Source organism: Coturnix japonica, chromosome 1 (assembly GCF_001577835.2).
Source record: "Coturnix japonica isolate 7356 chromosome 1, Coturnix japonica 2.1, whole genome shotgun sequence".
NCBI lineage: Eukaryota > Metazoa > Chordata > Aves > Galliformes > Phasianidae > Coturnix > Coturnix japonica.
Genome location: NC_029516.1, coordinates 81,966,249 through 81,992,114, shown reverse-complemented (window position 1 = coordinate 81,992,114; position 25,866 = coordinate 81,966,249). Strand labels below are relative to the sequence as shown.

Genomic DNA, 25,866 nt, shown 5'->3' with positions numbered 1-25,866 from the left:
GGATGTGCTTAGTGGTCATGGGGGGGATGGGTCAGTGTCTTTTCCAGCCTTCATGGTTCTGGGATTGTAAAAATTCATGCTCAAAACCATGCAAGGCTGAGTAGGGTTTCCCTATTTGCTTAATTCTTTCTTAGGCTTTCTTTTGGATGAACAGCTGTAAATATAAAGACCTCACTTTGGCTTTCCACCTCACCTTACACACTTCAAATTGGAAACTCCACGATGTTCAAATCTGACACATATCCCTCTCCATTTTGTCTCAGCTGATGGAAGCACTGATTTAAAGACCGATTTAAAGACTCATTTAATGTTGAATCCTGCAACCAGGGTATGTAACATGGGGTAGCTCTTAAAAGTCAGCAGTAGCAGTAAGGAACCAGGACATCCCAGTGTCACGTTACAGTTTGGCATATTAGGAAAAGCAAGGAACGCACCTGATTTCTTATTATAGAACACAGAAAAATGCTTGCTGTTGGAATGAGATAAGGATTTTTGCTCAGTTCCACTTGAAGAAACATCAGCAGTATTTTTCTAGCCAGTGGGAAATTACACTGCTTGACATTTCTGCTAAACTCTCAGCTCTTAAAGGCACAGAATCGAAAGCTGACACTTAGAATTATGTTGGAACAGAACCTACGATTATGCTTTTTTTTGTGGGGGTTTTTTTGTGGTTTTTTTTTTTTTTTTAAATTTATGTAAGGCTGTTATTCATCTCTGCTAGAAGACACACTATTCTCCTGCATTAAGAAACCACTTTGTCCTTATCCATAAATACATCCAAGTATTTATTTTAACTACACTTAACGCTTTATCAGTTCCATAACCTAAGGTCAAGCTCGAGTTATCTCTGCTTCTCTCTCTCACTATTTTTTGTACTATTCGCTCTCTGACAAGAGCTGAGAGACCACTGTGGTTCTGTAGCACTTCACTACATCACTGGGGTTTGAGCTGGTTTATTTCCCAAATCCCAGACCTTCCCCTTCTTCCCCCCCCCCCCCCCCATGTATCTGATTAGTAGATTTTAAGGCTTGAAGGTACCAGGGTGATCGACTTGTCAGACCCTTTTGCCTCAGTCCCTGGAATTTTTGATCAGTTTTTTAGCCATTGGGTCTTGCATGTGTTTTTCTATTAGAAACAAAAGTGCAAAGAATAAGAAGCCATCTCGTGGCTGGAATATTCTCACTGCTGTTTTTTGCTGTGTTTCTATTCTTCTGGCATTTAACAAGATGTAAAAGTCAGTACTCTGATGCTGGATTTAATATTCTAGTGATGATCTCTACGAAATGGCACACCGATACAATTACCTTCTGTTTCCAAGGACTAAAGGATCAACTCCATATTTTTATAGACAAATAGCTTTTAGAATTACTATTTCATTACCAGGGTTGGATAGTGCATATTTTCTTGGGACAGCCATAATAAGATTTCAGAAGAAAATGGAATGAGACAATGCAATTATCACCCTTGATTACTCCTTTTGTTCTTGTCTGAGTCAGTTCTGGGGGGAGGGAGAACCTCTTGTTTAGCGTTTCATAAATAATCTCCTGACTTTAAAGGTAAATTTAATTTTATGACTCCAAGTGGCAGAAACGCCAGCAGAAAATGATAATTGTGTTCTTAAAGTGATGCGTCGAACACAGAGGATACTGATATGAACTGTAATGTGTGAGCAAAAAGCTGGTTAAAATGACAGAATCACAGAACCACAGAATTGTAGGGGTTGGAAGGGACCTCTAGAGATCTTCGAGTCCAGCCCCCCTGCCAAAGCAGGCTCCCTACACCACGTCACACAGGTAGGCGTCCAGGCGGGTCTTGAATATCTCCAGAGAAGGAGACTCCACCACCTCCCTGGGCAGCCTGTTCCAGTGAATGTGACTTGAATTTTTTTGTGTTTGTATGAAAGAATTGATCCTCAACTTCTCTATCTAAGAGGTGTGGAACATGAAGACATTTCAAGGAGAACGCGGCCATCTTGCCCTTCATATTTTTGTTTGTTTTGTTGTTGTTTGATTTTAATAATGCCAGGTAGTGAAATTCTCATTTTCATGGTGTCTGGGACAACACATCAAAAAAGAAAAAGCAGTTGAAGGAGTCAAGTGTGAATGATGTTAATCTATATTTCTGCTCTGCCTCATTTATCATTCTGGGTCAAGTACAGGCCTTTAAATCTTAGTTTTGACATAAGGCTTTCCTGGCCTGTTACTTTGGGAGAAAATGGAGTCTTCTACTGTCAGAGGATAAAAAGAGAAGCTCAACTAAGCTGCTGTTGAAGGCTTCTGCTGCTGATGCACTGCCATGGTGTGGCTCAGAAACCTTTTGGAGAACAGACCACCAATGAACACTAGACAACCAGAAAGAAAATTCATTTGAGTGACAGACTGAAAGCCAACATGGGCCACAAATGCTGGTGAGCTGGATAAGGTGTTACCCTGCTTGGGGAGGTTTTGGGGTTGGAGATGAAGTGTTCCCTGCAGCAGGTTCCTTGTGGTTTGGGAAAATGAACTACACTTTGGCACTAAATATCTCTGGGGGTTTTTTTGGCACTTGATGTTATACTTTTCTGGAAATAAGTGTGTTTTGTGAGGGTAATCCATGGTATACTCTTGGTTTTGCGTTAAACTTGGAATCATCATCTCCTCGGGCTTACAGTTTAGCTCTGGTGCCTGAACACTTGTGCAGTACAAAAGGATGATGTCTCTTCCACCAGTTTTCACAGCTGAGTCCTTAGAGTCCCACACCAGTCAGTCTCATCTTCTCTTTCCCAGCTTCATCCAGGATTCCAACTCACACCTCTTCAATGCTGTGGAAGATTCAGGTTTATGGCAGGATGCAGGAAAAAAAAAATGGACTCATTAACTATTACCCTTCTGTAAACTGCCAAATATGCTGCTTATATACTTTGTATAAGACAGCCTTTAAGCCCATAAATCTTTCCCATCTTTGCCTAAGCAAGAAGAAATCAAATGAACGTTGGTATGGTTTTGTTTGTTTTAAAATGTTCATCACTCATGGCTGAGGCTTGAAATTGGGAGCTAGAAAAGAGCTGGGAAACATTTTGTGCCCAGGACACAAGGCTGTGTCTCATTTAGGAGAACTGGTGGCTAGGAGCCTAGACAAAGGAGTGCACAGGGTTTGCGACTCTGGGAGGTGGAAGCTGTGTGGTTAAGAATAAGTGAGAAGGAATGCCAGTGTATTTTTAGTCGAAATTAGAGCCATGTTTTTAAGTCTAGGGCCATATTATCCAGTCTCCTCTTACACAGTGCAAAAACTGTGCTGCAGACATAGCCTTCCAATGACAAACGTGTTCATATACAGACTGCTGCAACCTGAGTCTCAGTAAACTCTAGAGAAATCATGACAACTTGAGAGAAACCTGTCCTTAAACTATACCATCTCTTAAGCAGATAGCAGTGGTACAGTGCTGAATTTGAGTGTTGTATATGCAGGTAGGGTTTTTTCTCCTATTGTTATCAGCTTCAGAAGAACTTCCAGAAGATCCTGTTTGTTGTGAGATTGTTATCACTGGAGAAATAAAGGGTATCACATTGTTATTTCTAGATTTCCTAGACTGAGGAGTTGCACAGAAATGTTACTATATCTGTCAGTTTGGAATGCCAGGGTAGCTGTTCAAATGTGATGCAGAGGAGCTATTTAGGGTAGTAAGAAGCTCATAGCTGCATTTAACGGCAAGGAATTTTCAGGGTGCCTGTGGGTGAAAATTACAGTGTGTGCAGAGCAAGCAGAATATTGCTAAGCTGGTAACAAACAGAAATTATTAGTAAGTTGTGACTCAGTCAGAACAAAGCATGTGCTGGTACCTGACCCACATTAGAGTATCAGCACAGACTTGCTTGTGGTTTCTTTTCCACTAGGCAGAGATGTCTCTGGTATCCTTGAGTTAGCCTGTCTTCACAGGCTTTTTCCTCTATACTCGACAGGTGTTTCTCTCTGTTAGCAAAGGACACTTAGAGCTCAAATACCCTCTCCAGGAGCCAAGCATAAATGAGATTACAGTTCTCTCCCTGGAAAGGAGATTGACAGCTGTACAGTGTTAGTGCAGCTGTCCTGAATCATAGAAATACCCCAGACAAAAGCCCAGCCTATTGCCTGTAAATCACTAGCTAGTGAAAAGTAATTCACTGATTTTCAGTTTTTAAGTGTATTTTTATTTTTAACTTCTGTGAGATTAGAGGATGTATTTCTTGACAAGGAGCGGGGGTGACAGAACCTGGTTAGTCACAGCACCTTTTCTAACTAGCTTTTCAAACTTCCTAAGCCAAAAGGATTCTTCACTTTGAGAACTTGCACCTACTTCCTCTGGGCTAAGAAAATCCGATTGATCTCCAACATTTGGACATGCAGATATTGTTCCCCACCAAAGCGTACTTCATTTTTGTCTGAACTAGTGACTACACACTGATATTGAATTCCTGCTGTCAAGTACCTCATTCTGAAAGGTCAATGGGAAAACGTATCCCTGTGGTTCAAAAAGTGTTCAGCAGTTAGTGGAATCTTACAGCCCTCTCACGCCAAATGACTTCAGACTGTAGTTCACTCATAGGCTGATAATGGATGAAGGTAAATCTAATTAGGAGGTATACTGGCAGTCTGATGGCTTTCATTTTTTGTGCCTCGTACTGGATGAGAGTATCTACATAATAATAATAATAGTAATAAATAATGAAAGCCTTCTCAGAACACTTGTCTGGCTGAAGGGCTGAGTGTTATAAATGGCTACTGTTATATCCTTACTGCGGGTTTGCAGCCAGACATGCTCTTCCTTTGTGTAATAGTTAATGGTTTTAAATGATATTGGAAAATATGAAAAACAATCTTTCCTGACAGGCTTAATTAGAAAAAAAAAAACAAACAACCATAAGCCTAAGACATCCAGTTATGTGATACGTTGCCTGACTAAGGTGAGCATCTTCAGCTGAAGGAAAGCAGTGTAAAACCTGAATTACCTCTTCCATTTTAGCCATCACACACAGAGAATGGAGTTTGCTTTGCTTGGAAAATGAATGCCTTTAAGTTCCCAGTGGGGCAAAGCAGAATGTAAGCAGAGAAGTAAAGGGGTGGGAATAATTGAGGTTACGAGGCACCATGGGCAGTGGAGTTATCTGCCATGAGTAGGTAATGAGGAGGATGCAAACACTGAATCTTTCAATCCAGCTCTGTAGAAATATGAGACGAGAAGATGTTTAACAAATGGCTGGAAATGCAAAGCTATGCAGGGCTATGGAGATAGTGTTGAGTGAGATGAATTTGGCAGTTAGCAGTATAGAGGTGAAACTACATGGTGAGGGCTCCGCTGAGAAAACATAACAAGTATAAGGCAGGTGAAAACACTGATGTTGCCTGCAGAAAGACATAAAAATGTTAAAAACGGGGATCCGTCAAGCTGAAATCTGTAAAGCAGACAGAATAAAAAGAGAGCAGTTGTTGACAGTCAGGGAAGGAAATGTGGCAGAACAATCAGGTAAAGCAGCTATAGAAACGTCTCCTGTAACTCAGCAAGGAGAGAGTCACAGGTGAAGCGTACTTGAGGAAAACCAGGAAGAGAGATGGCAGAGAAGACAGGATCCCATGGGACCCATGGAGACAGCCTAAGGAGATGATCAGCGCTGTTGTCATGGAGGCACCAGCTAATTTACTGACAGTCAGAAAGGTAGAGTGGGAGGAAGGGCAATTTTTCCAAGAAGACAAAGCAATTGAAAATAATGGAGAGAACACTAGGACATGAAAAGCAAAGGAAATGAAGGGACAGAATAAAGAGAGTGCAAAATGGGCTGCTTTATCCTGAGGTGATGCAAAGATCAAGCTCTTAGCACAACTGACATTGTTTGTAGAAAATGAAATGCCCTGAAAGCTGGGAGAAATATCTAGCAAATAAAAAATTGCTAGGAAATAACTGTTCTACTTGGTTACAAGTATAACTAGCAAAACTGAAATGTATGGATGCCAGCATGACCAGACTGTCAGAGGGGTATGTCTTATCTCTACCATCCCTTACTCTAGTGAGATACTCAAGCCTCCATCTGCTCTTCACATCAAAAAGCAGAAATGTGTGGTCTTCCAGGGGGGACAAGAGGGAGAGGTTTGTAGAAATTCTGCATTTAAAAGAAAAGTTTTCTGTCTGTTTTTTTTTTCCTGGTGAGGCTGGTATGTAGACCATCCTATGGTTAGTGGCTACCAGCATTAGTTTCAGGAATTAAGCATCCCTCACCACAGAAAGCATTATTTCTATCAGAGCAGGTACCACAGATAGAAAAATGTTGCAAAATGAAATATGTCATTCTCTGGTGTCCTTCAAATCTTTACATTACAACTCTCGTCTAGCTTCTAGCTGAGTCTTGCTTCTTTTCACATTCTGCTTGTGGCACAAGATTTCTGAGGTCAAATTTGTCAGAAAGTAAGAAAGAAAGACAGAAAATTGAGTAGTTACCTCTCAGCTTAATTTGCCTCACTGTGCATAAGGACAAGGGCACTAAGAGGATTCAAGGTGTTAATTGCAGATTTGTAAAGAAGATCTGCAAAATAAGGGGGCAAATAGCAGAGATGCCAGACTTCTAGTTTCACTGTCTTCCTTTTCCTTGCTAGTTTTTCTATCTCAGAAAGAATACCTTCCTCTCTAGAGTGACTGGTGCTTCTGTAATTACTGAGGGGTCTCTTTACTTCCAAAGCATCCCCCTTTGCAGTTTAAGGGTGCTATTTTGCAGCTTACACCTGCCTGATCTTCCTGTCTTGCTCCTTCTCCTTGTCTTGACTGCAGCACAGGCTGACTGCAGAAGTGAGGTAGGAGTGCAGAACAGCAATATCTCCCGTAGCTTTTCAAAAGCTCAGAACGATTTGTCACTTGTGCACATAAACATCTGACAGAAACATATGGCAGGAATGAGCAATAGCCCCCTACGCTCACTCACAGTGGAGCTGACAGGGCTGCTTGATCCGCAGTACAGAGTAAAAGGGAAAAGGAAATACATTTCTTTGAAGCTGGGGGATTAAAATGTTCTCAAAGGTGATCTTTGCAAAGCAGATGCCAGTTCCAAGTACTTGCTTATGGTATTTGTCTTTCTCTTAAAAGCTCTGTCTCTTGTAGCCACACAGTCTAACTATCACAGGAATCAAAGCAGTCATGTACAATTTCTCCACTGTGTTGTATGTTTTGTTTGAGCTGGTGACCCCACCTTGCTGTTGTTCTGTCTAGTCACCTCTAACTGCATGCAGTCCAGACGTAGTCATCCTGATGTCTGTCACCCTTCTTATGTGATTTCTACCCAATGTCCAGATGTTTCTAAGCCTGGATGGGTCAGTTATGTTCTTTTTTTCTTTTTCGTTTCCCCCTGACAAATAATGATGTTTTTAGTGGTGCTAGGAGAGAGAACTGTGCTAAGATTCAAGCAATATGGGGTATAGCATGTTTATTCTGGCAAGTCTTAATACAGGATTACCCCAGAGAGTCCTCTGTGCTTCTGAAGAGGAGGTGATGTGGCTGGAGCAAGTGGCTTTGGGCAGACCCAACCAGCAGGGAAAGACAAGAGGACCCCAGCAACATCCAGCACCAGAACTTGGATTTCCACTTGGATTTAGGGCTTCTCTTGAACTACTTCAAAATCCAGTTCCACATCCTGCCTCTGTTTTCTATAGTCTGTTCTCAGTGGACACTCTGTGTTGGCTCTTTCTTCATAAGGAAGTTTATACACCCATTGCATCTCGTGTTTTCTCATGTTTTCAATTCTATAATTTCTCCCTGGTTTCTTGGTAGAAGCCAAGACCACACTCTCTGTACCCTTCATCTGTCAAGATGGCAACAATGTCAATATTTTTTCCTCCCAGATACAGGTTTTTCATGCCTTCCTCATCTCAAAACAGTTGCATAATGCAAACGTTTCATTTCTGACAAGAGACCACAGAATTATGGAGCTTCTGTACTGTGCAATGTTCCTCTCTGGAAACATAAAAAAAAGCCTCTACTTTTTGATTCTGAATAGCACATGAAGTGAGGAGTTTCAACACTGATAAGAGATGAACTCATATCTGCGAGAACATCAGGTAAGATCAGATGGGCTTACCAAAAAATGTCGTATTTATATATGAAATCTAATGAAAAGCTGCAACAGCAGAAACAGAAGGAAATAAAAGTTATGGAGATTATTCTCTGAGTGATAATGGAATGTGAAGAACAAAGCAATTATCTGGCAAAGTCAACAGGGAAGGGAAAGTTCTGCCTTAAGAATTCGATGTCCTTCTATAACATGATGATGCACTTCATGGATTTTTAGCTAGGCCTTCCATAATGTCCCTCAGTTCTAGGGCCAGTCTTGTTTCATATTCTTATCGATGATCAGGATGAAAGAGTGGATTACATCCTTAGCAGGTTTGCTGATGGGAGGTGCTGCTCATCATCTGGAGGTATGAGAGTGACCCCAACAGACTGGAGTTTGGGACAATCATAGATGATGTGAAGTTCAGCTAAAGAAAATGCCAGGTTCTGCACCTGGGACAGAACAATGCCAGATGCAGGCACAGACTGGGAGATGAGTGATGGGAGAGAAGTTCGATAGAAAGGGATCTAGGGGTGCTGATGGACAGTAGGCTCACTATGAGCCAACAGTATGACATGGCAGCCAAGCTACAAACTGCATTTCAGGGTGCATTAATCAATGCATAACCAGCCAGTCAAAAGATGAGATTCTATTGCTATACTTAGTGTTGGTGCAACACTGACTTGAGTATTGGGTATTGTTCTGGACTCTACAATATAAAAAAGGTGTTAATGTCCTTGAAAGTGTGCAGAGGAGGGCTACAGAGATGGTAAAAGGGCTGGAATTCATGTCCTGTGAAGAGAGGCTGAGGACGCTTGGGCTCATTTAGACTGGAGAAAGGAGGCTCAGATGTGACTTCATTGCTCTCTATAGCTTCCTGATGAGTGAAAGTGGAGAGGAAGCTGCTGGTTTCTTTTCCCTGGTACCAATTACAAAACAAAGCTGTGCTAGTGAGGTTCAGGCTGGATGTTATGAAAGATTTCTTTGTTGTACAAGTGGTCAAATGCTGGAACAGGCTTCCTAGTGAGATGCTTGATGCCTCATGCCTGTCAGCATTCAAGAGGCATTTCAGTAATACCCTTAATAACACGCATTAACTTTTGGTTAGCCCTGAAGTGGTCAAACAATTGAACTTTATCTTTTTAAGGTCCCTTCCAGCTGACCTCAATCTCTTCCATTCCATTCCAAATCAAAAAACAAATGGATTTTCTAATTCACTTGTAATCAGTGTAATTCCTACAGAGAAATTATAAACATCTCTATGTTTTCCCCTAACTTCCAATTTCTTAAAAAACATTTGACCCCAAGGCCTCGCATAGGAAATTTAAGTGCTGTTTTGGAGAGCTTTTGTGACCCTGAGATATGAAAAGGCTCAGTGAGTTCTGAACCAGACTTCTCAAATCTCACTAGGTATGCTGCATTCTTAACTGCAAGAAATCCCGCTGAGTTGGTGGAGGAATAGTGTCTTGGCTTCAGGCAAGGCTCATTTTAGGAAAAACTTGTAGTGAAACACTTGACTCCTCTATCAGGGGAGACATTAGAGGAATTTGGGCTTTTAGGAGACATTGTTCCTGACCATACTTCCCAGATGTAAAATGGCTCGTGTTTTGTTGGATATTTATTTTAACAAATCTTTTCATGGTGAAACTACCTTCCAAATACTTCTGAGAACAGTTTCTGCTTCAACCCAATTCAGACTCCAGCAAAGACTTCTTCTTTTTGAGAAAGCCAGTCTTTTCTGTATTTGAATAAAGATAAGGGCGTCTTTCTGTAACTCTTTAACACTGCTAGAGGTATAAAATAAGATAGAAGTAGAAATGTAATTAATTTCTGTCTAGGTACTGGATGGAGGCAAATGAATAGCCACGATGTGTGTTCACTTTAACTGTGAGCTTATTTAAGACAGGAAGCAAGATCAGGGAAATCAGTTTCCCCTTCTCAAACCATTCTAATGCCTGGCCAACAATTGCTGCGTGGTCTTTTGTCCATGAGATGCTAGCCTGGGAGTTTCAACAGCAAGGACATGGTGACAGCCATGCCACAGTGGTAAGGAGCTTGATGGCAGCTAATTTCTGCTTGTTTGCCTGTGCAGATGTCTCTACTGGAGCTGTCAGATTGATCCTGGTAACCACCTTTGCTGACAGCTCATGAAGCTCTGTGTTTCAGAATCTGCAGTATCAAAGTACCTTCAGGCTGTCAGTATGTAAGCTGCCAGAAGATCTACAGATGAGTGGACTGCAAGTTTCATAGGCCCATACATGATGACACAGAGGAAATAATGTGCTGCAGGCAGCACTATGCTTAGCTCTGCCTGTCTGCTTCAATTTTAGCTCTTTAATTTCCTGCGGCTGCAAATCATGGTGAAGGGCTGTGCTGTGATTTAAAGATTTTGCCTTACGCTACATGTGTTTTTGAACTGAGACCATCATTTTTTTGCACCCATCCATAGGATCTTTATCTGCTGCTCCTTGATTTTCTTTAGAAATTGTCCTTTATTAAGAAAGTTATTTTCATTAAGAAAAAATATATATTCAAGGGGTTGTGAGGACCTGACAAAAATCACTTGCTGTCTTCTAATCTAATGAATGTTGAGAGCTGCTGCTTTTACCTCTAAAATTTGCTACAGAAAAAAACAAAAAGGGAACTGGGTTAGGCTTGCCATGTTTAATCATACTGGGCATGTATGCAGGCAGCTGTTTAGATGAGCTGTGTTTGCATTTGTCTTTATCGTGTGCTGTTCTGTCAGCTGAGCCTTATAAAATGGAATGTGGACTCTTACATTCATAGTGAAAGGGAAGCCGGTGGCCAAAACCTTCAATACTTTTCAAGTATTTTTAATTCTTTTCCCCACTAAAAATTGTAAAATGGATTTTTTTTATGATTCCTTGCTTTTGCTCTGGGATTTTTACATGAATAATTACTCTAACTTCAGTTAAAATAAATACATATATATATATTTATATAATGTTTTGACACTCAGTGACAGGCATGCATATGATTCATGAGCCTTTACTTCATTGTGACTTGCTGCATCCTTACCTATACTTCCCATTTGAATTCTAATTGACATCTGTATTAAAGTGGGATTCACCCCTTTCTTTTGTGTAAGATTTAGAAGGAGATTCCAATGTAACAAAAACACATTATTTTCAGTGATGACAATGCAAATAATAACATTCTTATGTAATTTTTTAATATATTTGGGAGTGTGTATTAGTGTATTTGCTGAGACTTACAGCCTCTAATTGGCAAGCTGTGTTCTGAGCGAGAAAAGATAAAAGTGAAAGTTTATAAAAACACATGGAAATATTCATCCCTATGAGAAAACTTAAGGCAAGGAGGATATTCCAAGTGTAAGCAGAAATGTGAATTGTTGCCAATGGGTGTTAAGCTTTCTAATTGCTTTTTACTTGAGTTTGTATAGCTCCGCTTTCAGTTTGATTCTGAATGACTAGGTACAGTCTTTCTAAATCCTACATTTCCCTCCTGTAGATATGGTGTGGTATCAGAGCATTGTTTATCTACTGTTTAATGAGGAAAAGTATCCAGCAGTAATGACAGATCTACCTTGCTCCTGCAGGAGCAGTTACATTGATATCAATATATATTTTTTACATGTGTTTCATACAGGTTGGAATTAAGATCTTGCATGATCAGAGTGTTGACATGGAAGGGGCTTTCAAATACAAATATGATAAAAAATACAAAGTATCCTTGTTCATCTAATGCTGTAGTACAGCAAATAGCTTTTCAAATAGCTTTACTTACAAAACGCTGAAAATGCTGCAGGCAGCAGAAAGCAGATGGTTTAATAATTGTCTCTCTGTTGCACTGAATCACGATATGCCGGACCCTGTATTTCTACACATTTTTTTCTTTTTGCTATTGCTGAAATCCTTGATATGCAGCCTGAAAAAGGAAGAAGTAAAAGAAACCTTGTGAAAAGCAGAAAGGAGAGAAATGTATTTTCAGTAGAACAATCAAAATCAATTTATTTTTCCTTAACATTCCACAAAATATAATTTCACAGCCCTAAGCTCTTTGCCTCTCATTCAGTTCTCTCTTACAGTGGGAAGAGACTCGTGATGCAACAACAGATGCTGCCACCCTGATTTTTGGGATGATTAAAAAGAAAAAAATTAGTAATGAAGACAATCCCTCAGTATCACCGTTGGTGGGAGAAATCCATATACTCAGTAAGTCATCAGATCACACAGGTTTGGTGTATTTAGGAAAGGTCTGTGGGGCTGGGAGCTGCAGTGTGTTGATGGAGGGAGCAACACTGGAAGCCTGGGAGTGTTCAGAGTTCCTGTGCTTTGACTGAGCGATGCCTCCTGCTTTGGGAGGGTCATGCTCTTTGGGAGCAAGTTACACAATTATGTGTATTGATAGCAGCTGCACGTTGCACTCCATGTGATGAGTGAAGCTCCTTTGTTACAGAAAGGAAGAAAGAAAAGAAAGCAAACAAACACTTCAGAAATACTGGAGAGAATTCTGCAAGTCTTGCACGCTCTGTTCCTGAGCCTGTGAAACCTAATGCTTTGCTACAGGTTTTAATTAACTCAGTGTTCTTTCAGAAAGAGGCATAAATCCACTGCCACTCAAAATTAACCTAATTCCTGGCATGGACTCAGAGTTGAGTATCGGTTATCTTACACTTTTGGAAATACCTCATATACGAGTTGGCACATACATTACCCCATCCACACAATATTAACTATACTCCTGCCATCACAGGGTGCTGAAATATCTCTGCATTTCCCAAGCATAATCTGTTCTTCTCTTCCTGTTCTCCAAGTCTGCACACCACAGGCTGACTCCCACAGCTATATCTAACAAATTTATCACTTTCCTCTCTGCGGCATTTTCCTGAATGTGGATGTAGAACACACTGTAATGTAATACTTGGCAGAACCACGTTCTCTGTAAAACAAAACTATGTTTCTTGTTACTGGAAAAGCTTTTAAATATGACCACTCAAGACTGAGAAAATGCAAGGCAAGTAAACAGTAGCTCACGTCTGCTATTTAAAATCAGCTGCCTTCAAGTCATCCTGAATTTCTGTGCTTGACAACTTTTGAAGTCTGGGAGCAAAATGCCGATGACATTGTTCCCCAAATTATTTCCACATCAGCTCATCTGCGGTGTTTATTTCCACAATTTATTTTGACGTTCCTGGTAAAATTGGTGACAAATGTAGGCTATTTGGTAAGGCTACAAAAATGCCTTTTGCTAAAAGGATCAAATTAAAATTGATAAAGGAGTGTGAGATGTAAGGAACCTGTTCCCCTTAAAATGTCATGCCACCTGCATCAGGTCACAGCAGTCAGTGCTGATGGCTTGCCACCTGATGCCATGTGGCAGGGGCTGTGTGATAGTAGAGGACACTAGCTGTGTTGAGGTATACAATAGGGTCCAGTAGCTCAAACCAGTTTCTGTACTTGAGCCTGTATCTCCTCCTCTGTGCCATGCAAATTACAAGATCTTCAGCATGAACAATCACAAGGAAATGAAAACAAAACAAAATGAAAACAATACGGAGATAGCACCAAAGAATGACAGTAAAAAATGGGGTCAATGGTGGGCTCAAGGCAGGTGTGAAGAAGTGTTTATCCTTGTGTTGGGCAGCTCTGCTGTGAAGTTCCCTGCAGCAGGCTGTGGTGGATGCCTGTGCTCTGTAGTCTTTGCAGACAAGGATTTATGGAAGGAGAGCGTCACTTCTGAGCAGGCTCCATCTGTATTATATCACTACCTAAAGTTACGCTGAATCTACATGAGGTAAGTATGTTACTGATACAAAGTGAATCTTGTTTTCTGGGTTTTGTTCGTGGAAATGTCTGTGGTTGCTTATTTTTAACTAATGAATTTAGTAATAGAGCCTAGAGAATCTCCTGTACAAGGAAAGGCTGAGAGACCTGGAACTCTTCAACCTGGAGAGGCTGAGAGAGGATGTCACAGTTTATTAATATCTAAAGGGTGGGAGTCAAGTGGATGGGCCAGAACAAGGGACAACAGGCACAGACTGGAGCACAGGAAGCTCCATTACAAGCACTAGGAAGAGCTTCTTTACTGTGAGGGTGACAGAGCCGTGGTACAGGTTGCCCAGAGAGGTGGCGGGATCTCCTCCTCTGGAGATACTCAAGACGCACTTGGATGCTTTCCTGTGTACCCTGCTGAAGGGAACTGCTTCAGCAGGAGGTTGGACTGGATAAACTCCAGAGGTCCCCACAGTTCTGTGGTTGTGTAATTTCTTCACCTTTTCCTGGTGTTCTTACTTCCCACCACTCTGACTAAAGCCCATCTTTACGAAGCCACTGCCTTTAATTCATTTCTGATCTTCATTTGTAGAGTGCAATGTAGTATGGTCTAGCAACGTTCATACATCCTGCAAATCCCCAGCTCTATCTGCCTGCCAGGCTTTGTTTCCCGCTGCCCCCTGGATGAGGACCCTCTTCCTCAGGACAGCTGAAAGCCGCCCTGGCTTTCTGTTCCCACCCTCACTCATTTTTAACGTCGTCCTCCTCCCGTTGCACCGCCGGGTGGCTGTGGCAGCAGGGCGAGCCGTGTAGACAGGGCTCCCTACCCCCCAGCAGCGAAGCCTCTCTCACAGCCCCACTGCCCCAGGAGGGTTGAAGGGAAAGGCAGGAAGAAAGCTCAGGGACCACCGCCCCACACCTCCGAGCTGAGGGGCCGGGGATGGCCGTTGTGGAGGGAGAGAGGGAGTGAAGGAGTGAAGGAGTGAGCGCGGGCGGCGCTGCCACCTCGCGGCCATTGGGAGCAGCCGTTCCCGCCTAGCCGCCATGTCGGTGCTGCGCGTGTCATGGCGCTGGCAGCCCGAGGGCGCTTCTGTCGAGATAAACGTTAGAAAAACCTAGATTTATCGAGTTAAATTTGGCCGCCCGTTTGGAAACGAGCACCTGCTTTGCGATTTGAGCATCTGTTTCTCTGGGAGTTATCAACGGGAAAGGAAAGGCTGGAAAACGGTCACTGAGTTGTACCTGGTGGCTTCGGAAGCTCTTTTCTGTCCAACAGTGATCAGAATTTAATCGATAAATAAATCTGTCTCTGTTTTGACTGCAAAAATCAGAATAGTTTGCAGTGCTGAAGCTGAGAGGCACATATTTTCCACAGTTCAACAGGTTGTTTCTTCTCCTCGTGCTTACAGGTGACAGCAAGAGGAATTTTGCACAGATGCAAGGTATTTTATACATTGGTTCCCATCTGAGATATACTTAATTCCTGGTCAACAAACCAAATGTGTTCTGATAGCCCTCTGTAGAAGAGCTTAGTGAACTTCAGGCTGGCAGCAAGAAGAGGGCAAATGCACTTGCTGATTTGTATTGTAGTCTGTGGAGGGGAATGAGCCAAACGAGCTTCTGATAGCAATTAGGATCTAACTGTGGAGCACCACTGAGACATGCTGGTATTTGCCAAACTGCCATGGAAGAAAGAGAATCGTACACAGTAGATATTGCTTTCCATGTTGAAGCACCCTCAGTACACTCAGGCTTGTTTTTTCTCCTTCAAGACACACATTGTCCCTTAACAAGAGGCAATAAAACTGATGATTTTCGTTCAGAATTGCTCTGTGAAAGCTAAGCAAAGGGATTTAGGGGCTAAATTAATTAATCAATTGGTCTGTTGGGGGCAGAATGGCAAAAGGGAAAGAATTCTCTATTTAGAAACTGAAAAATTGGAGTGCAAAGAGGCAGAGAAATTGAGGCAATTGTTTAGCTGTCCGTTACTCTTTAATGAACTGCACTATCACTTGATGAGCCACAGCAGCTGAATGTTCACTCATGAGAAGAAAAAGCAAAGTGCTGAAGTTACACTTGATTTACAGGACTTTATCTTTCACCAGGGTTTCTTGCACATACACTAGCTTTGTATGTTTCTCAGAGTACTTACTTATTTTAAGATGTGTTGGCCGCTCAGGTGCCAATGAAGCCAACTGGAAGCCAAATGTTTTGTATTTCTCTCAGTGGTTTCTGAGCTAATGTCATTTCCAATTGCAATTCTAGAGTTGAAATTGCAGATTTGAGGTTTAGTTCTGCTATTAATGCAAGCATTTTGGGGAGCTGGAATAGCACCTCCAGGTCTGTGGCTAGACAAGTGGTCAGTACAGAAAGTTCTTGCATAAACATGCTTAATACTCTATGTTTAACATCTTAATGTGGCTTTGAGATGAGACAGACTTCACAGGGTGTCAAAACCAAGACCAGAACCCTGGGCTCGATCTGGATCTGGGTGACATACGTCCGTGTACTGTCTCTGGTGACGGTGCATCTACAGATTGGTTGACTTCACCATTCACTGATGCCAGGAATACTCTGTGTGACATGATAATTTCATAGACAGTGAAGTGCTTCATTCATTCTGGGCTCTGTAAGGTGGATTCATGATGCTCAGGCTCTACTTGTCTCTCACTTCATCTTGTTAAGAATTGAGAATGGGCGCCTTATTCTCTCAAGTTGGTGTATCATCTGTATTGATATAAGCAGAGTCCTTGATTTTGACTCTTGTGTATCTGCAAGGGACCACAGTATGAACAGTAAGCGCTATGCACTGGGCCTGTTACCATAGAAAAGCAGAACACTGCCTATTCTTGTACTGCAGTATTGCACTCTAACTCTCACACTGACAGCTCTGGTTAATCCGCTTTATATGTTTTGCTGTTTGTAATATCGTCCGTCTCTTCTGCTTTTTACAATGTGTATTAGAAACCCACATCTTTCAGGAAACTCCTAAGAATGCATTGTCCTTGTTTGGGAAATCCTCCATGGAAGATGGAACTATCTATCTCCTTCCCCCATCGTGCTTAGAGAGGATGATAGCCACCAGTTCCAGATAAAGGTGATGTTAAACTCTACAATATGACTTTCCCCAGAGTCTCTGGAAGCAATATGGGTGTTTATTACTTCCAGGGAAGACAGCATATACATATTGTTAACCCTTTGTAGGTGAGGTAAATGGTTGGCAAAGAGTTAATACAGATAGCTGAACATGCCATTAAGACCTTTGCCACACAACTTGCAGCGCAGTTAGGTTTTTGTTGTTATTGTTTGTTTCTTTTATCTGGTTTGCTACTGTAGCTGTTACTGTAATGCCTGTGTTTGGGCAGGGAAAGCTGAGGACTCAAAGGCTCTTGGATGTTTTCTCTTGCGTGATTTAGTCAGATACTCCGATACTTAGATGTATGTAGGCTGGATGAGACTAGACAGCTTAACCAGATAGGCTTGGAAACAAGTATTATTTCCAAGTGTTTTCTCTACCTGGAATGAATTCTCATTAGTGTTATTATTGAATTTTCCTTTCCCCTCTAGACAACAGTACAAATAAATAGAGCCTGTTAAAAGGCTTATATATTTTGGCATATGTTTACCTTCTCTAAATGCTCCACCCTAGAGATACACTTAAGAGCTGTTGGAAACACTATCTGGCTAACCCCGAGTCAGGCTACAAATAATCTTCTTTGGAACTGCTGAGCAAGAAAGGACTGCAATGTGAACAATGCGGAGTGAGGGGGGTAATAATGGTGGAAGCCTTTGATCTAATCTAACACTGATTGGGAAGGAATATTTTCTTTCTTTCTAGTCACAGGAAGGTAGCTTTTCAACTCCAAATGGAAAAAGCAGCAGGAATTAGCTGTTCCTTGGTAATCTCCTCCTGGAAATAATTTGCATCTGATAGTTATTTCGTGGGCCAAATAGATTTAGTTGAAAAGCACAGGGGACTTCTAAGTAGGCAGATGCCTACATCACAAAATGATTATCCTGTTATGCTTTGATGCTAACAGTCTCAGCAGCTAAAGTAGTGGGTGGGTTTTTTATTTCCCTGTTTGTTTGTGTGACTCAGGAAGAAGCCAGCTGTGAGGAGACCTGAATTACTTCTGCTTCTTTTAGATGGCGGTCAGGGATTTCCACCTCTTTAATTTTCAGCTTCTTCTCTCTCAACTTACAAGGAAAGAACAATAAACATGTGCTGACAGTTTTGGTAATTACTGAACTTACTCTTAAAAGGATGTATTGACTGTGTCAGCTAAGAAGGTGTGTGGGCTATTGCCCAGTTCTAAGTCCACAGGAGTCATAGAAGTCATAGAATTACCCAGGTTGGAAAAAACCTTGAAGATCATCAAGTCCAACCACAGCCTAACCAGTGCCCTAATTCTAAAAACCCTACACTAAATCATATCCCTAAGTACCACATCCAAATGGCTCTTAAACACAACCAGGGATGGCGATTCAACCACCTCCCTGGGGAGCCTATTCCAGTACCTAACTACCCTTTCTGTAAAGAAGTTCTTCCTAAGGAGATCTTATCATCTTTAACTGGAGAAACAGGCACTCTGAAATTAATGCCTAAGAAGCAATTTATTAATAAAATGTTTTGCAATTCAGTTTGCCATTGAACAGGCAGAGAATCACAGAATCACAGAATCACAGCATGATCTGGGTTGGAAGGGACCTCAAGGATCATGTAGTTCCAACCCCCCCTGCCTGGCAGGGCCACCAAACATACACATTTACTAGATCAGGTTGCCCAGGGCCCCGTCCAACCTGGTCTTGAACACCTCCAAGGACGGGGCATCCACAACCTCCCTGGTCAGCCTGTTCCAGAGCCTAACCACTCTCCTAGTAAAGAACTTCCCCCTAACATCCAACCTAAATCTTCCCTCTTTTAACTTAAAACCATTTCCCCGTGTCCTGCTATTGTCAGCCCTTTCGAAGAGTTTACTCCCCTCCTGGGAGTAAGTTCCCTTCAGGTATTGAAAGGCTGCAATGAGAAGGCTAAATGAAATGAAGATAACATTAGGGTTGGTGTAGGGATACTTAGGCATGCAAGCACTTCATACATTTAGGATAAATTAAATAGATAGCTGCAGAGCTTAGGGGAAAAAAAAAAAGATTGTCAGTATTTTCCAATGTTAATCAGGAGTATTGAAATGAGACTTCACATGTAAGTTGGACTTTTTTCGTGACATTATCCATTCTGTACTTACAGACAAATTGCTTTATACTACAGATCACAGAATCAGAAATGATGTTAATGGTTGGGAAGAGAGTGCAATGTAGCCAGTTAATGAACGAGCTTGACCTTTACAGAAAATTATTTTGAGCGGACACACACATATACAGAAAGAAAGATTAATTTAGAGACCTTTGTCATTAAAGCAGATTTTTGTATGGTTTTGTGTGGGATTTAAGGGGGATTAAATGTTTGACATCACTTTGCCTGCACAGGCTATGCTGAAGAGGTTACTGAGCGGGTGATGGAGAATTTGAATATACGCCTGTGCTGAAACAGTGGAAGCAATGGATCAGACTGCAGCCCAGCAAAACGAAGTGCTGCATTTTCTACATTTCTGAAAGCAAGGTGCTTCTGATTTGACAGCAGATGCTGCAGGGATGTAGAGCTTAAGGAATTGTTATGTTTTGCCAAAACACGAGGGGAACTCGGAGAGGACATCAGAACTGGGATGCCACTGTTTTCTTTCTTCAGTAATGCCTTGCTTCACACGCATCCTTTTTATGATATGCTGTTTCTAAACAGTAAAAACACTAAAAATAGAAAGTCAGCAAGGTGGATTGGCTGATCGGGTGCATTTATCTTTGGAAGAGATGGTCCTGGTCATTAAGCTTCTGTTCTTCACCTGCCTGTGGCCGACAGCAGTGCTACACAGCTCCCAAAGTCAGCATCACCATCTTCACCACCGTCAGCAATTCTCATTCTTAAGAAAGCATAACAGGTAAGCAGCGTGTTCCCTCTATCTATGTTCATCTGATGAACTTTGTGCTGTCTGCCATCAGTCTTTCAATGCATCCTGTTTGTTTATTGCCCTGTTTTTCCAGTTTCTGAATTTATACTGTATATAGTGTATGGACAGGGTGTTCCTAAAAGAGAAATGTTAAACTATTAATTATCAGAGGTTTTTCATAACCAGACATTTCATGCTGTGATTTCCTGTATGTTTCATATGACTGTGCACATGCCCACACACAGCTTCTTGAAATTGTGTGATATCAGTGTGCTGTCATGATAAGTACTGAATATTTTAGCTCTCTCAGTCCCATTACAAGAAGTTAAAATGCCTTCCAAAGTTTGATGCCAACATTATAAAGTGACTTCTATTAATAAAACAGCAGAGTAACTACACTATCGAGATACTGAAGATGTTATGGTACTAAATATGGTACTAAAAATCTTTAGCCTGGAGAAGAGAAGGCTGCGGGGTGACCTCATTGCAGCCTTTCAATACCTGAAGGGAACCTACTCCCAGGAGGGGAGTAAACTCTTCGAAAGGGCTGATAATAGCAGGACTAGGGGAAATGGTTTTAAGTTAAAAGAGGGAAGATTTAGGTTGGATGTTAGGGGGAAGTTCTTTACTAGGAGAGTGGTTAGGTCCTGGAACAGGCTGCCCAGGGAGGTTGTGGATGCCCCGTCCTTGGAGGTGTTCAAGACCAGGTTGGACGGGGCCCTGGGCAACCTGATCTAGTAAAGGTGTATGTTTGGTGGCCCTGCCAGGCAGGGGGGTTGGAACTACATGATCCTTGAGGTCCCTTCCAACCCAGGTCATTCTGTGATTCTGTAAATGAGGTGAACTGTACTTTATGTTTATTGATGACACAATGTGCTCCCTTTCTGGAATATGCCTTTTGCTTTTAGGTGTTGTAAAGGAGACTGTATCCATTCTTAGTCTTTCCAATCAAGTAGGTGGATTAAAAGAAATAGTCATACAAAGCTTTCTACATTTAAGTTTCTATGCAAAGTGTTTGAGCTTTTTCCCACATCCAGTTTCATATTTAGACATGGGGCCTCTCACAGCATGTAAACAGACACCGACTGCCAGTGATAATCCAAGCAATGTCTGTCTTTGTAGAAATATTGGAGACATTGTAATAAGTAGCCCTATTTAAGGAAGGAGAAATGATGCAACTGTTGCACTTTTTCATGTCCTTGACACCCTATTAAAATTGACAGGGGAACTGATAGTTTGTTCATAATAATCACCCATTGGGGAAAGGTAACAACATTGGACTCCCCTAGTGTGGGTAAGCTATTGTTAAAATTGCATGCTTTATAACAGGCATACAGCTGTTTACATTCTGTATCTCTCCATATGTGATAATCCAGCAGTGATATACCCCTGAGTCCTTACAGATCTCGTTAAAATTGTGGTTAAGCAACACAGGGCAAGAGAACACATCCCAGTGACACAATGGAAGTGCCTGCAGACACTGTATAGCTTAGGATTTCTGAATTCTGGATTTTCTCAAGGTCATTGGTTCAAGTTTGGTCTAAGCCAAGTGCTCAGGAACAGAACGTCTACTGACAGACTATTTCAAACACTAATAGTGTAGGAGTGAATGTGAGTGCGCAATTATTTGCTGTAATAAAACAAAATAAACAGAATTAGACCTAATATCAGAATAGAGTCTAATCTGGGACTTTATTAGTCTCAGGAAGCAGTTAAGAATAAAATTGAAACGAAATAAAATACCTTCTTGTTGCTGTAAGGGTAAAGGTCTGTTTTAAGCTCACTGATACATTTTTGTCAGCTGTAAAAGGGAAACATATGCTACTGTTATTTGCATGTATCCTGTTCTGCAGTAGCTGAGAGGAGCTGCTTCATGTCTGGCACACTAATTTAAAAAGCATAAGAGATGCCTGATGGGAGGAGACAGCAAATGTGACATCCTGCTGGACATTGCTGATCTCTTGCCACAAGAAAACAGGTGAAGAACAGGAACAACTCCATCTTCACAAACCTTTACTAGTACCTACAAATGGATTCACAGGAAGGTCATGTGAGACAATCAGAAGAAGGATGTTAACAGAACAGAAGCAAGGAGGATTGCCAGCACCACATTCTCAGATAATGCTGACTGGAATAGCAGTTTTCTTTATGTGAGGCAAAGGTTTGACCTTCTGTATCATTTGCTAGGCCCTCATGATTTAAGATTTGGAACTGGGAAGAAGACTACAGGATCTGAGCCATAGAAGATACCAAAGCTTAACAGCTGCACATCAGCTTTTCTGTGGAATGAATCCAAACACATTCAATTTCTTTTTGTTTGATTCTTTCTCTGATTCTGATTCTAAAGACAGCATTATCTTCCAGTACATTGCAACACGGTCTGACTTTACACCGGCCTGTTTTTCTTTCTGGGGAAAAACCTTTCAGCCAGCACCAGAGTTATTAGGGACACAGCTGACAGATGGCCTTGGTTAAATGGGTGGCCTTTTAGAAAGAATCCCATGTGAAAATGTTACTTAACCTACAAGTTCCACTGGTTTAATAGAGTAACCCAATTCTCCCTCCAAAGCTATTTGTCTGCATTCTCTTGTAAAGAAGATTTTAAAGCATTAACCAAAAGTACATGAGAAAGAGATTATTTTCATGGTCCATTTCCTAAAGCAAAGAACAAAACATTTGACTGTCCAAATATTAGGCTTTTTGACCGTACATATTGCTGATGTCACTGAACACTTGGGAATGCAGAGAGGAGAGGAGGGGGGTGGGGAGAGAGAGAAAGAGAACTGTACAGTTTTGATGCATACGGTTATCTGAGTGTTAAAAGTTTCTGAGATTACATTGCTATGTAATGCCACAAACTCTCCTGGGAATAAGTTCTGTAATTCTACCTTTTGGCTGGTAGTAGCTGGAATACCTCAGGAACGTATCGCTGTAAAGAATCACAGAATCACACAGAATCACAGCATGACCCGGGTTGGAAGGGACCTCAAGGATCATGTAGTTCCAACCCCCCTGCCTGGCAGGGCCACCAAACATACACCTTTACTAGATCAGGTTGCCCAGGGCCCCGTCCAACCTGGCCTTGAACACCTCCAAGGACGGGGCATCCACAACCTCCCTGGGCAGCCTGTTCCAGGGCCTAACCACTCTCCTAGTGAAGAACTTCCCCCTAACATCCAACCTAAATCTTCCCTCTTTTAACTTAAAACCATTTCCCCATGTCCTGAAGAACTTTCTGACCATTAAATCTAGGGCCCTTCATGGTATTCTTTTCACAAAAGAATCCTTCAGAATATTCTTTTCATAAACTTACCTAGTTTCATTTTGAATGTGATAATTTTTTCTCCACTATGGAAGGATGGTACCTTGGGTACTTAATTAGTGTAACAGAAAGCAACACTTCTCCTGCCTATTATTCTTGGGATGTGAGTTTCAGGCTTTTCAAAGTCTATGAAGGTGAGAAAGGTGCTGATAAGGTTTTTATAACTTCCTCCAGACTGCTGCAAGGGCTTTTGCTTTCTTATAAGTACCATGGGGCATTAAAACAGAAGAAGAGCCACGTAGGATCTGGCCTAATGTCCATCTACTATTGTGACCTGTTTCTCACCATGGCTTTAAGCAGCAATTTGGAAGAATAAGTACAGGGCAAACACAGAAAATATTTTCACCTTATAGCCTCTGGGCCTCCAATCACAGTATTTCCCTCAGAAACTTACTGTGTTTGGTGTAGTTTTTGCAGACTTGGTAACCTTCTGTGGATTTCTTTTCCATGAACTTGTCTGGTTTCTCCTTGAACCGTAAAAAAGTTTCAGTAACCTGGTAACTTAAAGGCAACCAGTCAGGTTACTAAATACATCACTCCCCAGAAGCCACTGGTTATGGAACTACACCACTGGCAGTATGTGGTTAAATGCTTCAGCCAGATATGATCTCATTTAGTTGAGCAGACCTTTGACCTTTCACTTCCTGTTACTTAATCAAGGTTAGATAGGAGCAGATAAGTTTGTTCTTAAAAGCCTGTCATGTATTCATTTGTTATTAGAGAATTCTGAATTAGTTGCTCTGGTTTTCTAGATGACAAGCTGCTCTTTGAAATCTCTGTAAGGCAACAAGGCATTGAGCGACAGGACCATGAAATGAACATGGGTAGGGAAGCATCCAAGCACTGTCTCACTAGTTTTTCATATGAAGAGCCAGCAGTGCTTCCAATAATTTTCTGTCTAAATGCCAGTAGGGATGTCTTCCCTATGTGATCTGAAACACTTCAAATGCTTTCTATGTCCTCAGCTGGAATTTAACTATAGGCTACAATTTCATTTACATAATGTAAATGTTGCTTGAAAGACAACTGTGAAAGGTAGAGCTGTTATAACTGAAAACAGTTGTTTCTTGAGCACATGCTTCACTGAGGCTGACAAGACCATTTTTTTCCATTGGCCAAATCTATGCCAACACCAACCCAATGATCAGATATCCATCTGTTACAACTACCCCAGACAGGTAGAGATGCATGTGGGTTTTCCCTCTCAAACAACACAGCCTGACGTTTGCCACACAAGGATGGAAAATCAGCTGCTACATTTAGACTCCCAGATTATGGTGCTCTAGCCAAAGCTGTGTAACAAACAGGCCACTGAAATATAAACTATATGTTTAGTGTGCTTTTGTGAGATCAAAGCGTTCCACTGGCAACCGCCACACTACTGTGATCTTGAATGACCTTGAGCTCTTCTGAGCCCTACACTAGTTCAATCTTTCTCTTCTGCTGCTTAATGGAATTGGCTCCATGGGAAGGAGCAATCGTAAAGATACCTGCTGATGATTTCACAATGCCATGTTACTGATCAATAGCAAGATACAGGTCTTGGATTTCTTGGGAGTAAACAAATACATGCATGCAATTCCCTTTGAGTCATCAGCTAAACAACTTTAAAGTGAGGAGAATGTAATACTCTTAACTCTTAGCCAAGGAAAAACATCTGGAGTCCAGATGCTGATGTTGAAGGAATATCTGCTGGAAAACACTTCTTAGTCGTGGGTGGGAGAGGCAGGAAAGCAGGAGAAAAAAGTAAAGCACAAATGTGTTTTTTAAAAAAATATATTTTAGATTTTTTAAATAGGATTTTTAGGAATGTTGATATATTTACATGTGCAATGGTACCAGCATTCAGGAAACTGATGTCAATAATATGTACAACTGCATGTAAGTGGGTTTTTTCCCCTTTACATTTAAAAAGTATTTTCTGCCAAAGGGAGGTACTGAAGGAAAGATGCTATATATTTGTAATGGAAGTACTATTCTGACCCCTGCAGGATCTTTCCTAGCTTGAATGACCACTTCTGAGAGCAGCTAGAAATACTCAGTTACTCCACTTTTTGTATATACAGCATAAGCTTGAAGATGCTGTTCAAGTAAGTGGACGTAAAAGGTACTTTCCATCTATGCAGCATTTCTGTTTATTTTTCCTCATGCGAGAAAATGGAAGAAGCATCAAAATCCTATAACATCTATTTTCAGTGGCCTATTAAGAAAAATCTCCTGATTTGGGTGCTTCTGCTTTCCCTTTTGAGATACTAGGGAAATTTTTCCTCAGTCACATACTTGTTTCCACTAAGAAGCTGTAATAACTGTACCATAGCTTCAGCCTGGTTCTTCCCATGAAATCATGAGAGCCTCAAACAGGTATCTTCCTCAGCACAACTAGCGAAAATAACCTAGTGCTTCCAAACTGAATTAGCTGTGCCATGGCATTCTGAACACAATTCATCATTTCCTCTTACATCAATTCCCAAGCAGTAGAATTTTCCTGCAACCCACTCCAGAACACTTCAGGTGTTATATCTACTGCCCGTTCTGCTCTGACACAGACAGGCTTGCTTATGGCAGCTTTAATGCTCTGATGCATCAGGTTTTATTTTAGCATCCATGTAATTTTAATAGTGAGAAAACTAAAGTCCTTCTCTGATGTACCTGATGGTTGCTTGCCCCGATATTTTGGTTCCTGCAATACTACCACAATTCAAGAACACGCAGGTAGATAAACTTGGTCAAGCCCAGTGGTTCTC

The 25,866-nt window shown here is 41.4% G+C and overlaps 1 protein-coding gene across 1 annotated transcript in view; it reads left to right on the top strand.

The window, feature by feature from the left end:
- Positions 1-25,866, top strand: part of GABRR3 (gamma-aminobutyric acid type A receptor subunit rho3) — a 52,393-nt gene that overhangs the window by 5,644 nt on the left and 20,883 nt on the right. The window contains exons 2-4 of the mRNA XM_015879145.2: positions 7,837-8,052; positions 12,102-12,241; positions 19,286-19,791. Coding sequence (XP_015734631.1) covers positions 19,664-19,791 — 128 coding nt within the window. The 5' untranslated portion in view covers positions 7,837-8,052; positions 12,102-12,241; positions 19,286-19,663. The remainder of the gene's footprint in view (positions 1-7,836; positions 8,053-12,101; positions 12,242-19,285; positions 19,792-25,866) is intronic.